Source organism: Mauremys mutica, chromosome 20 (genome assembly GCF_020497125.1).
Source record: "Mauremys mutica isolate MM-2020 ecotype Southern chromosome 20, ASM2049712v1, whole genome shotgun sequence".
In the NCBI taxonomy this organism is placed as follows: Eukaryota; Metazoa; Chordata; order Testudines; family Geoemydidae; genus Mauremys; species Mauremys mutica.
This window is the reverse complement of record NC_059091.1, coordinates 26,645,446-26,659,313: the sequence shown is the minus strand read 5'-3', so window position 1 is coordinate 26,659,313 and position 13,868 is coordinate 26,645,446. Positions and strand designations below refer to the sequence as shown.

The following is a 13,868-nucleotide window of genomic DNA, read 5'->3' as shown; positions in this document are numbered from 1 at the left end:
GTTTCTTTAGGAAGGAATTCACAAGGTTAAGTACCTGATCAGGAAGCACTTGGGGAACAATGCATCTTGGAAGGCTCCAATCCACATAAGTCTTCCTGGAGATATACAAGACACCATGTGGACAATAGCTTCTGCTATTGACTGTGAGTCATGTATGGACATGTGACTTGCCCAGATGACTCCAGAACTCCATGTCAGAGCTGGATTTGCATAGCAGCAAGGAGGGGGATCTCCATCCACAAGAGAAAGTCTTTTTAAACCTGAGAGACCCCTCCATTGGGTCTTCAGCTGGCTAAAGAAGGAGCCTCTTCACCCCCCAGGATACTTGAAGGAAACTGGAACACAGGACAGTAACTACAGTGGGTGTGAGTGATTGCTGGACCCAGGCGAAAAGGAGATTAGTCTGTAAAAGGGAGCATTCTGGAACTGGTGAGGATCTTATCTGTATTCAGTTTGATTAGACATAGATTTGCACATTTTATTTTATTTTGCTTGGTGACTTACTTTGTTCTGTCTGATACTACTTGGAACCACTTAAATCCTACTTTCTGTATTTAATAAAATCACTTTTTACTTATTAACTCAGAGTGTGTATTAATACCTGGGGGAGCAAACAGCTGTGCATATTTCTCTATCAGTGCTATAGAGGGTGAACAATTTATGAGCTTATACAGGGTAAAACGGATTTATTTGGGCTTAGACCCCAATGAGAGTTGGGCATCTGGGTGTTAAAGGCAGGAACACTTCTGTGAGCTGCTTTCAGGTAAACCTGCAGCTTTGGGGCAGGTAATTCAGACCCTGGATCTGTGTTGGAGCAGTCGGGAGTGTCTGGCTCACAGGGTGCTGAGTCCTGAGCTGGCAGGGAAAGCAGGAGCAGAAGTAGTCTCGGCACATCAGGCGGCAGCTCCCAGCGGGGTTCTGTGATCCAACCCGTCACAGTCATAAAAGAAACAGCCCCCAATGCACTTCCCCACAAGCCGCAACATAAGCAGAACCACTGGCTACTGCAAGAGTCACTCTGCTGCCGCAGCCATGGTGAGTGAGCCCACGAGGCAGGGGCAGGAGGTCTCGTGCTGCAGCTTTTCAGACATCTGGGATCAATGGTTCCAGTCTCAGCACAGCCCCTTTCCCATAGCAACCTGGACAGTGCTTGAGGACAGGCACCAACGTCAAGCCCCACACAGACACTTTGCTTGTTAAAGAAGCAGCAAGGGGTTGGGGTGGAAAGGAACAGGAAGTTTGCCGCCCCCCCTTTTAAATGCTGGCTGCAGTGTGCGGTGATCCCACAAACAGGGCGTGCCCGGGAAAGCGAGGTTGTGTGACCCAGAGTTCACCAAACCGGGGTGGGTTACTTGCGGCTTAGGGGCTAGCACTTATAACTTCCCCCAGGTCCCCTAGGGAACCATATGCGACATCACTCTCCTGAGGGTAAGAGAGGTGGAAAGGGAGCAGATGCTGCAAGCGTCTAGGTCCAGACCTGGCCCTTATGCTGCAGTGCTGTGTGCCGCAATGACGCCAGAAGAGTTAACACTGGAGCGGCGTGGGAAAGCGTCCCACCATGGTGGACGAAATAAGGCATCTCTTCCCAGAAACCTCCTGCACAGGATTGCAGAGAACCTCCGGGAGAGCTTCCTAGAAATATCCATGGAGGATTCCCAGTCCATCCCCAGGCACATAAAAAGTTTTTTGGAGATCACCCTCTACGTACTGTGGACTGGCCGCTACTAACTACTATCCCAATTTTTTAATTCAGATTAAACATTAAAAATAATAGCATTTAACCCCTACAGTTTGGGGCATGACTCCATTCCTGGAAGTTCATAATATGAGGCCAGACCCTCAGTTGGTGTAAGTGGGTGCGTGGACGCCTTTGGACCGATGCCGATTTGCACCAGTTGGGGAGCTGGGAACATCTGTAGTTCTACACTGGTAACTTGTGTTTGTGAATCTAACCCTTACGGGCGCCTGCTCAGAACAGCTTTGCCGATGCTCATTCAGGCAGGGACAGCTGAGTTTACACCTGTCTTCAGGAACGCACTCGAACGAGGAAGCTTTGGAGAATGAAGTCTTGGTTGGCAGGACAATATAGTGGAGCCCCGACTAATGACCTCAGCACACGTCATCATAGACTCCGCTGGCCAATGGCAACCAGGAGAACAAAGAAATGTCTTTAGCCACAGGGAATGTGTTGTTCTAAAGCAGCCAGAGGAGGAAATAAGGCAGGTGAACCACCCCCCACTGCTCACCACAATCCACCCAGGACAGAGCGAACCACCATGAAAGGGGAATTCACTGAGCCGAAACGGACTTTACGTGGGTGTCACAGGGTCCACACAGGTTTCCGCCTTCCCGCCCTGTGCTGAGGCTGGTAAAATAAGAGTCCTCACGCCTTCTCCTGGGGTTTCACCCTTGTGCTTTGTGTTACAGGGCCACCGTGCAGTCCCCTTTATCCCCCAACACTTATCCCCTTTCCACCCCGTTCCAGGGTCTCCTGGCCCTTGAGGCTCCCGTCCTGTGGTGAGGAGACAGAGCTGTCGCCTCCTGTCCCCTCCCCGATTAGCCTCCTGACTGAGTCTATTGCAGTGAGGCCTTGTTAGGGCCTGCAGCTGGGCTCCCCGCTGGCTGCTTTGAGCCTCTGCCCTGGCCTCTGCCCGAAGGGAGGGCTCAGCCAGCATTTTAGCAGGGCAGTCAAGGGGTTTCACCCCTGCCCTGCCACAATGGGCAAACCCACATGTGTGTGCAGTGTTTTTCCTCAGGGGAAGGTTGATCTATTTGGAAGAAGCACGTTTGTGACACTGACCAGAGCTGTTCTTCTAGGAGGGGCCACAAGAAAAGGGGACCTGGTAAGACCCACACATGAGAGTGATCATAGGAGGAGGAGCTTGAGTGTATTTCTTTGCCTCTCTTCGCCTTGATCTTATGGACACCTGGTTGGGAGGACTGGAGAGCCCCAGGTCCTGAGGACTCTCCCTTGAAGACCTTGCTATATGGGACCATTGCCAAGGACCATCTGTCAGGAATCAGGGCTTGCAGCAGACCCAGTCTCTGGGTAACCTAACGAGCGCTGCTGGCCTGTACCAAGCTGCCTGATTGGTGGGAAGGATCAGCAGACAGGCTCCTAAGCCCAGCAGTGGCAGTTCAGTAGCTGCTCAAAGCTTGTGCCCACAGCTATGGTAGCTCCGGCCTTGGTGCAGCCCGGCTCCTGCCTTGTCTCTCTCCAGGTAACCTGGTTCTGACCCTCAGCTCCGATTCCTCATCTCCAACATCGGCTCCAACCCCGATTCTGACAATGGGTTCCGACTCCGGGCTCCTGCCCCAGCTCTGACCCGTGGTGCTGGTATTTGGCCCCTGGCTCTGACCTGTGGCTCTGGTTCTTGGCTACTAGGTCCTGCTCTGACCACTAGACCTGACCACCCACATCCCGCTCTCTGACACCGTCAAGCACGGATAGTCATTAGCCGCCTCTTCCATCTTCTTCCTGTGTTAACCCTGTTACTACGGCACCACCTGGAACGGGACTGATGTTCTGTCTGTGTCTCCAAGACGACAGCTGCAGACAGGAGCTACAATCACAGCTGAGACTTGGACAGCACCATCTCACGCATAGGGAGCTGCACTGTGAGCTGGATGAAGATCTGTTCTTCTGTTTGTTTCTGTTAAGAAGAGCTACTGCTCAGAAAGTGACTAAGGCCTTGGCTACACTTGTGAGTTACAGCGCAATAAAGGAGCCCCGGGCGCCCCAGTTCACTCCGTGTACACACTGGCAAGGCACACAGAGCGCTCTGACTCCGCTGCTAGAGCGCACCTGGTTCTCCACCTCGGCGAGTGGAATAACATTTGCTGCGCCCCCGCTGGAGCACCGCGGGGCTAGTGTGGACGAGGTGTTGCATTACTGCGCTCTGATCGGCCTCCGGAAACGTCCCATAATCCCCTTAAGTCAAGTGGCCACTCTTGTCATTGTTTTTGAATCGCTGCAGGAATGCGGAAATGCCCTTTCAAAACTCCCTTTCTGACAGCCGGCTGCTTGTCTGCCCCAAGACAAAGCAACCAGTACGGTGGAATGCTGTGTGAGAGAGAGAGGCGGGAGGGAAAGGGGGGTCTGCTACTGTCTGAACTTACAAGAACCAAAAACCCACTCTCTCTCCCCTCACATTCACACACACTCCCAGTCACACTCATCCCATCCCACCCCCATTTGAAAAGCACATTGCCATCACTTGCATGCTGGGATAGCTGCCCATAATGCACTGCTCCCAATGTCACTGCAAGTGCCACAAATGTGGCCACGCCAGTGCGCAAGCAGCTGTCAGTGTGGACAGACTGCGGCGCTTTCCCTACTGCGCTCTCCGAAGGCGGGTTTAACTCCCAGCGCTCTACATCTGCACGTGTAGCCAAGCCCTCGGGCATTACAGCTGCACCACCTTAGATGACTGCTTACAGCAAGACTCAGTAACACCCCCAGGCCACTGGCATCTCTGACCATTACGTCAGCAACCAGCCACTCAGTATGGGCACCTCTGCAGTTTTACTGACTGCAGGATTAAAAAGGTAATTTTGTGACCAGATCCTTCACATCAGTTAATTTTAACAAGAGGGAAGGAAACTGGCCAGAACAGGGAAATAACAGATAAGTTAACAGATAAAGACTCTTTAGATAAGTTAGATCTATGCAACTCGGCAGGGTACACCCTAGAGTGCTGAAGAAACTAGCTGAAGCAATCTCTGAACCATTGGCAATGATCTTCCAGAACTCATGGAGGGTGGGTGAGGTTCATAACAAGGAAAACTTCAAAAAAGGGTAAAGGACCTCTCAGGGAAGTACAGACCAGAGAATCCAACTTCAATACCCAGAAAGATACTGGAACAATTGATTAAACTGCCAATTTATTAAAACCTAGAGGATAATAAGTGATAAGAACAAGTCCTGACGAATGAACATATTTTCCTTCTTTGATTGGGTACCCAGTCTAGTGGATGCAGGGAAGAGGTGGACGTGATGTATCTTGAATTTAGTCAGTCTTTTGACACAGTCCCACATGACATTTTCCTACTCAAGCTAAGGAAATATGGACTAGATGAAACTACCAGAAGGAGGGCGCAAAGCTAGTTGGAAGTCGTTACTCGCAGGGGAGGGATGGGGACTCACTGGCTTGGCAGCAGAACTGCAGAAAAGGGTGTGAGGTTTCTGGTGAACCACAAATGGAAAGTGAGTCTACAGTGTGATGCTGTTGAAAAAGGGAAAATGCCATTCTGGGATGTATTGACAGGAGTGGGGTGGGTCAGAGATGGGAGGTGACTGTTCTCCTCTATTCGGGGTGGGAGAGCCATGTCCAGGTTTGGGTGCTGCGCTTCAGGAAGGATGAGGGCAAATTGTGCAGAGTCCAGAGGAGAGCAACAGAAATGATCAGAGGTTTAGAAAACATGACCTGTGAGGAAAGGTTGAAAGAATTGGGCATGTTTTGTCCAGAGACAAGACGGCTGAGTGGGGACATGATAACAATCTGCAAATATGCAAAAGGTCGTTATAAAGAGGAGTGTGATGAATTGGTGCCCATGTCCACCAAGGGTAGGACAAGAGGGAATTGGCTTAGTGAGCAGCAAGGGAAATTTAGGTTAGATATTTATAAAAACTTTCTAACTCTAAGGATGGTTCAGCACAGGAACAGGTTACTAGGGAGGTTGTGGAATCCCTGTTATTGAGGGATTTAAGGCTGGACAAACATCTGCCAGGGATGGTCTTGGTGCACTTGGTCCTGCCTCAGCACATGGGGAAGGATTGTTTGACCTCCTGGGGTCCCTTCAACTCCACATTCCAGTGATTCTGTGAAGCAGTGCTAGGCCCTCTGCACTGTGGTTAGTTTCCCCCATAGGTACTCAGCAAGGTAAATGCTTATGGGGCTGGGAGAAGTGGTAGGGCGGAAGGAAGGAGAGCAGGGCATGCTGGGAAGACGGTGCTTTCCTGTGTGCAGTGCTGTCAGTTGATACGATATAATGCAACAGGACATGAGTCAACTTGGCTTCTTGTCTAATTTCCTCAAGATAAGGAAGCTGCAAAGCTCAAAATCCTCAGAATTCGACCTGCCCTGATAGCGTCTGAGCCACCATGGGAACCCGAGGTGACGTGTATCCATTGGGTGAGTGGAACAAAGTCCATGGGCTGAACTCGGGTGGGGTTAGGAGAGTGCAGAGCTGCCCACAGGTCTGTCTGCACTGGGGCTGGAAGGTGAATATTCCATCTGAAGAAGACATAGTCACGCTAGCTCTCATCTGGCTAGAAATAGAAGTGTCGCTATGGGGTGGGAGGGGCGGCCGGCCTGAGGGCGTATCTGTTGTCTTGGACGGGATCGTAGTTGGGGCAGGGAGCCTCTCCTGTTACTTGCCCAAGCACGGCCACGCTTCAATTTTTGGCATGCCAGCTGGGTCAGAGCAAGCCCTGGTCTCTCTCCCTGAGCTAGAATTTACACTTAGGCATACGCTACATTGGTGTAACGTGCAATTTCCTCTGCTCCCTCCAGTGTTCATGTTGCACCAACTCAGACTCCATCCAGATCACTGAAACACCCTTAGATTTACCGGGCCAGATTCCTGGTGCTGACTGAGATGGGCTCATCTGAGATGGGCTCACTATGAGACCAGAGCGTGGAGAGGTCCCAGATGGCTTTTCACCACGTTCACAGCTACTGAATCCCAGGGGATAACTGCAGATCAGTCTGGTCCCTGGAAGCAGAGCAGCCCAAAGCCTTCCCTGATTCATCCCCCACTGTCCGTAGCCCCGAGGGACCAGTCCAGCAGCTGGCAAGAGCCAGAGTAGAGGAGTACGTTGGCCAGACCACTCACCTCTGGGAATGCCCACTGTGCCTGGGGGCTGTAGCATAGAGCTAGTACAGGAGGGGCATTTCCAGGTAGCTGGGTGAGGCAGCTTTCTGTAGCGGCACAAAGCCGGGGTTCTGAAATATTACTACAGTAATAATAGTTCTTAATGACCCAGTAGGGCCGTTCTTATGTTCTTATGTCTTTCACTTAAAGGAGCATTTGCCTGGCTTTAGATGCCTTCAGGGCTAGAAGCAAACCTAGGACTCCTGGGTTCTATCCCGGCAGTGGGAGGGGAGTGGGGTCTAGTGGCTAGAGCAGAGGCAGCTGGGAGCCCGGATTCCTGGGTTCTATCCCCACAGCTGGGGGAGGGGTGTTGGTCATGAGTTGTTGTCTAAGTGGCTGGCTGTACAAAGGGCTGGATCCTGTTGGGTGCTCAGTGCTGCACCTCTCTGTGCGTCCTATGCCCTGTGGGGGGAGGTGCCACGCCTGTGACGTCAGCAGAGGAGCCTCGTTTTCAGAAATATTTCTGTCCATGTGGTGCCAAGTGATTAATAAAATGGAGCATTCCTTGCCCTGCTTGGCCCTGCCAGTCCAGCCACCCTCTGGGGAAGGAGGGAGGGAGAGGGAGACATCAGTGCTGCCCTGGGTCTGTGCCCACCCACCTTCCCAGAGCTTTGGGGGGTCTGGTTTTCAATCCAGATTTAGGCTTCTGAAATGAGAAGCCTGACTTACAAAGGGGCTGTGATTTGTAGGCAGGCAGCGCCGTCTAGTCAACAGAGTGTCGGGGTGGGAGTCAGAACACCTGGGTTCTTTCCACTGATTTCGCAAGTTGTTTCCCTGCTCTGTGCCTCAGTTTCCTCACTTCCCTTTTGTCAGTTGAGACTGGGAGCCCTTTGGGGCAGGGGCTGTCTCTTGCTGTGGGTCTGTGCAGCCCCTGGCACAATAGGGCTTCAATTTTGGTCAGGGCTGATAGTTGCTACCGTAATTCACTTAATAATAAACACTTTCAGAATCTGGGCATAACCAGCCAGCCAGGCCAGCTATTTTAGGATGTAGATTTAGGTGTCAGATTTTAGGTGCCCAAGTTTGGCACGTGGGTCCCCAGCTGGAGGCTCGATCCTGCACTGCATGTTCCAACTCAGCTCCCGTTGGAGGCAGGCGCTGTCCTGCTGGTGCGATGGGCTCAGGATTGGATCCAGGGGTAGTTTGAGCTCCTGTAGCTGCTGTTATCTTTGATGCCTCCTGAGATCTGTGTGGCACAGCCCAGCTGGCAGCGGCTCTGTGGCACAGGTGCCCAAGTGGTTCAGGGGCTGCAATGGCACAGGGAAAATCCAGCTTCAGTTCTCAGCTCTGGCACTGAATTGCTCTGTGCCTCAGTTTCCACAGCAGTAAAATGGGGCAAATGGTCCTTCACTTTCCTTGTCTGTTTGGGCCATTGGCTCTCAATGCCAAGGCTTGTAGGTGCCAAGCTCGGTACAATGGGGCCTTGGTGCCAGAGCAGTCTGGCTAATAAATACCAGCTGTGGCTTGTGTCTGTGACAGTAGGATTGGTGCCAGCCATTTGTTTGATCAGTGGCTTTGTTTTTTGTATTTGATTTCCTGGTTTCATAAAGCAGCAGGGAGATGGGAGCCAGGACTCCTGGTTTCTCTTCCCAGCTGCCATTTGCTCTGAGACAGTGGGTGATTTGTCGCTCAGTGCCTCAGTTTTCCCACCTGTAAAATGGGGCTGGTGGCAGCTCTTTCTCAGCAGGTGGGGCTGTGCGGGCTGTGAATGCCCATGAGGCGCGTTAGGGCTGGATGGGGCCGAAGTGCCGCCAACGCGCCATCAGGGAGGGGCCGGCAGCGCTCGTGTCCGGGTGTCGGCCTCGGCCTGGCAGCATCTCTCCCCATCGCCCCTTGGCTGGCAGGGCTGTAACGCGAGAACTGACGGAGCGAACGTGTCTAGTCTCACCAGCGTCCTGAGCTACAGGCCTGGGTGGGAACTGAGCTGCCGGGATCTGTCGGCAGATTCCTCCTTGGCCTGTCTCCTCTTTGCCAGGGGCCGTCGTTCTGGTACAGTGGGGATCAGGCCCCCGTTGTGAGATGCGGGGGCTGGGCAGAAAGGCAGATACAGTATCATGGGGGGGGGCAGTTCTCCGGATCCCCGCAGGGTTACTCAGTAGCAGCGAGATGCTGAGGTGACAGCGATTCCTGGAAACTACCCAGGGCAGAGGAAAGCACAGGGGGGCCAGAGCCCGGCTGGTGTGAATTGGCCTCCTTCCACTGAGCTCAATGGGGCTGGGCCGGTTTACACCCACTGGGATTGAATCCGAGAAAAAAGTCTGCTTTGAGAGGTGTCGGGTGGGGGAGACCCAGCACTCTGGGTGTCCTTGCACACCTGGGCACTAGCACCTGGGTCCCTCGCACCAATCCCCAGCCTCTGGGTGTCCTCGCACACCTGGGCACTAGCACCTGGGTCCCTCGCTCCAATCCCCATCCTCTGGGTGTCCTTGCAAACCTGGGCACTAGCACCGAGTCCCTCACAACAGCTGCCGTACGGCCAGGCTCCCTAGTGGGACAGGCTCTGTGCTCAGCACTTGTAGCTGAGATGACCTCAGCGAGCCTTGTTAGCAACCGGCCCCACTGCCGCCCCTAACGGCTCAGGGCTTTCGACACCGCTTGAGTCCTGCCCTTCAGAGAAGTTGGGGGAAGTAGCCAGGAGATAAGTGGCCTCGTGAAAAGGGAACCGATAAAACCCCTAGTTACCCCCCGGATGTTTTCACAACAGAGCCAGCCCTGGTGCTTTCCCCAGATCCCACGGTCTCGCTCCGTGGGGCAGCCCCCGAGCTGGGGTGACAGCCTCGCTCCATTGGCCTAGCAAACTACTGCCCCCTCCCTTCTCCCCCTGCCCCCCCGCCCCTCCCGGCCCCTCTGCTTCAGGCCTGGGTGTTGGGTCTCTATGTGCAGCCCGTCTTTGGCCTTTCTACTGAGACTGGGTCAGGTCACTTCCTCTCATGCATTAGGTGTATTATGGTAGCAGCTACAGACCCCAGACTGAGATGCGGGGCCCCATGCGCCGGGTGCTGCACAAACTGGGGCAGTCGGCCTCGGACCACGTAAGATGCTCCTTAACACCCCTGCACCTCCCCCCGCCCCCCCCCCCCGCCCATCCCCAGGCTGGGAGGTAAAACTCTGCAGATAAACTGTTGAACTCTGAGGCTGCACTGACCAGGACCAGAGACTTTTGGGGTGTTGGACTTTTGGGACTTTGAGTGTTTTTTTGGGTGGCTGGGCTTAAGAGGAGTGAAGTTCTGGAACAGCCTTTCAAGGGGAGTAGTGGGGGCAAAAGACATATCTGGCTTTAAGACTAAGCTTGATAAGTTTATGGAGGGGATGGTATGATGGGATAGCCTAATTTTGGCAATTGATCTTTGATTATCAGTGGTCTGGGATGGGATGTTAGATGGGATGGGATCTGAGTTACTGCAGAGAATTCTTTCCTGGGGGCTGGCGGGTGAGTCTTGCCCACATGCTCAGGGTTTAACTGGTCGCCATATTTGGGGTCGGGAAGGAATTTTCCTCCAGGGCAGATTGGCAGAGGCCCTGGAGGTTTTTCGCCTTCCTCTGCAGCGTGGGGCACAGGTCACTTGCTGGAGGATTCTCTGCAGCTTGAGGTCTTCAAACCACAATTTGAAGACTTCAGTAACTCAGACATAGGTTAGGGGTTTGTTATAGAAGTGGATGGGTAGGATTCTGTGGCCTGCATTGTGCAGGAGGTCAGACTAGATGATCATAATGGTCCCTTCTGACCTTAGAGTCTATGAGTCTATAAAAAAAAAAAAAGACCCCGAGGGGGAAAGGACACTGCCAGACTCACTTGGGGGTGGGTCTTTTGCTCATGGTTTGTGTTATGAATCCTGTTTGTGGGGTTTCCCCAACATGATGCCGCATTGTTTCCCTCCTTTATTGAAAGGCTTTTGCTACACTCAGACTCCGTGCTTGCGAGAGGGGAAGTACTGCCTCCTAGAGGCGCCCGGGGGGTATGTAAGGCCTTGTCTACACTACAGGACTATTTCGAATCTACTTAATTCGAATTTGTGGATTCGACCTTATGAAGTCGAATTTGTGGATCCATACTAAATACACTAATTCGAACTTCTGAGTCCACATTAACGGGGCCGGCGTCGACTTTCGAAGCGGTGCACTGTGGGAAGCTATCCCACAGTTCCCGCAGTCCCTGCTGCCCATTGGAATGCTGGGTAGAGCCCCCAATGCCTGCTGGGGGAAAAAATGTGTCGAGGGTGGTTTTGGGTAACTGTCGTCATTGAACCGTCAATCACGCCCTCACTCCCTCCCTCCCTGAAAGCGCCTGCGGGCAATCTGTTCGTGCACTTTTCTGGTCAGTGACAGCGTGGACGCCACAGCACTGCAAGCATGGAGCCCGCTGCGATCCTCGCCGTTTTCTCCTCCTCGCACTTTATCGTCCACCTCTTCCACATTCAGCTGCTGAGAAATTGGGCTACTTTTCAATGGTTCTGCAAGCACTGGGGGACCATAGGGGCCTTTTTACCAACATGAACGTCTTATGGCCGGGCAAGGTTCCTGATGCGTGTGTTCTCAGGAACTGTGGGATGCTCAGACGCCTGCTGGAAGGTAGTTTCTTCCCGTACCACGAAATAACTGTTGTGGATCTGCATTTGCCTATAGTGATCCTCGGTGACCCAGCCTGCCCGCTAATGCACTTGCTCATGAAGCCCTATACAGGCGCCTGGGACAGCGACAAGGAACTCTTTAAATACCAGCGAGCAGCGAGCAGCGTGACCTGTGACTGTTCAGTTTCTTTACTGAGAAGCTGAACCTGGCCCTTATTCTTTACCCAGTTACTGTTGACTCTCCTCTTCGGTTAAATACCCCGTTCTCCCCGTTTCCTCCACTTCCAAGACACATGTAAAAATAAAATACATGTCACACTGTTACTGAGGAGAGGTTTCTTTATTCATGACTTTTCGTTAAAGGGTCGAAACTGGAACGCAGACTGCGGTGGGTAGGGTGTGCGCTGATGTAAAGACCGCCTCTAAACTCAAGGAATGACAGGCTCCTGCTCCTACAGTGGTCCGCATTGCCGGACTGCTTGTTTCAACGGAGCCTGCCATCCCTCCTTTTTGGGATTCTGTGTGCGGGGGGCTATGTGGCCTTGTGGTGGAGGAGGACGGATACAGATTCCTCTGCTGCGTGACTCAGCGGTCCACGACAAGGACCGCTGTATAAGATCTGTACCCGCCCTCCCCCGCTAAAAAGTCACATCCCCACCGCCCACACAGAACCTGGAAACCACCTCCCATACCGACCACGGTGCCTGCTGACTGCACTGTGTGTGTTACCCGCTGCTGATCCGGCCCCCGTGTCTGTACCCTGCGAAAGGTGCCTGTCCTATGCAATTAGCAACGCACTTCCCCACGCACCCCATTCAAACACAGTCTTCAGTGAAGAAACATGACGGAAACAGTACTTAACAGCAAAGTATTTTTATTACTTAAGTACACAGTTATGGGATGGGACTGGGATTGGGACTTGTTTGAGTCCGGAAGGGAAGGACTTATGCAAACGTAGGGTATGAGAGCTTTTGGTTACTTGAGCACTCTGCTGGGGTGCAGTGACAGTATTCACGGCCCAGGGCGGGCATCCTCCTGGTTATTTAGGGTGAGGGGGGTATGTGACTTTGTGGCGGGGGAGGGCTGTTGCAGAGATACTGCCGGGGGCTCTGTCCTGCAGCGGTCCTGTAGAACATACACAAGTCGCCGGAGCGTGTCCGTTTGCTCCCTCAGTAGTACAAGCATTGCTTGAGTCGCCTGCTTGTGTTCCTCACGCCACCTCTCCTCCCATTCGCTGTGTGAGCGCTGGTACAGAGAGACTTTCTCCCTCCACTGCCTCTGCTGGTCCGCCTCGGCTAGGTAGCAGCCCACACATTCATCGAAAATCGTGTCCCTTGTCTTTTTCTTTCGCCGCCTAATCTTCGCCAGCCTCTGCGAGGTGGATGCTGTGGAAGGTCTGGAGACAGTGGAAGCTGTGAGATGGGAAACAGTTAGTTAATTCCTTGCAATGATACTTTTTTGCGAACAATTAACTGAGTCTAGGCTGTCTCTGTGAATTTTTTGTTGAGACCCCTGTGCCTGTTGTTGCACAAATCATTTGCACGGTGGATTCTGGGTAAATGTCGCCAGTCATTCCTTCCTCCGGGAAAGCAACGGCAGACAATCATTTCGAGCACGTTTTCCATGAAATGCCCTGGCACACGCCATAGCGTGGCAACAATGGACCCTATTTTGCCTTTTGTGTATGTCACCGTATGTGTACTGGATGCCGCTGACAGAGGCGGACCAGCAGCGCTACACAGCAGCATGCTTATGCTTTTGCATGACAGCAGCGATGGTTACCAGGCATACTGCACCGTCTACCATACCATGAACTGGTAAGAAGACGGTAATAAGATGGTCATGGTTACCTGTCCTTTTGCACTGCGCCATTTGGTGCTGTCATAAGTGCCCCTGGTCGATCAGCCAGGGGCGCAAAAGCAAAATTTGGGAATGACTCCCCGAGTCAATCCCTCCTTTTTGGGTATCTAAAAATAGAATCAGTCCTGCCTAGATTATGGGCAAGTGTACTAGAGAACCACTGTATCATACAACCAGAGACCACAGCTGCTCTCTGTCCAATCCTGCATAAATTTTGAGCTGAATGCTATACACAGGGTGTGCTCCTGAAACAACCCCAGCTGTTCATTCCGTTCTTCCCCCAGCCTTCCTGGGTTCCAATACCATTGTCCCCCCACTTGTGTGATGAAGTAATATAGAATGCATGAATAAGACACAGGTAGTCGTTTGTGAGAAATGAGTGGAAGGAAGCCTCCAGCTGCAATGATAGTCCAGAGATGACATTAAGGGGTGTGGAGAAGGGAGCCACTCATCCCTCTGCTAGTCCAGGGGCAATTGAATCTTTTCTTTACAATGAAGGGTGGGGGCTGATGGAGCTCAGCCCCCTGTTGCAATGATGAGGACGGTTACCAGCCATACTGCACC

The 13,868-nt window shown here is 52.6% G+C and overlaps 1 protein-coding gene across 1 annotated transcript in view; it reads left to right on the top strand.

The window, feature by feature from the left end:
• Nucleotides 1–6,068: 6,068 nt before the first annotated feature.
• The window catches only part of LOC123353559 (adhesion G protein-coupled receptor E5-like), a 58,270-nt gene continuing 50,470 nt past the window's right edge, over nt 6,069–13,868 (top strand). The window contains exon 1 of the mRNA XM_044994751.1: nt 6,069–6,134. Within this exon, the coding sequence (XP_044850686.1) occupies nt 6,104–6,134 (31 nt within the window). The 5' untranslated portion in view covers nt 6,069–6,103. The remainder of the gene's footprint in view (nt 6,135–13,868) is intronic.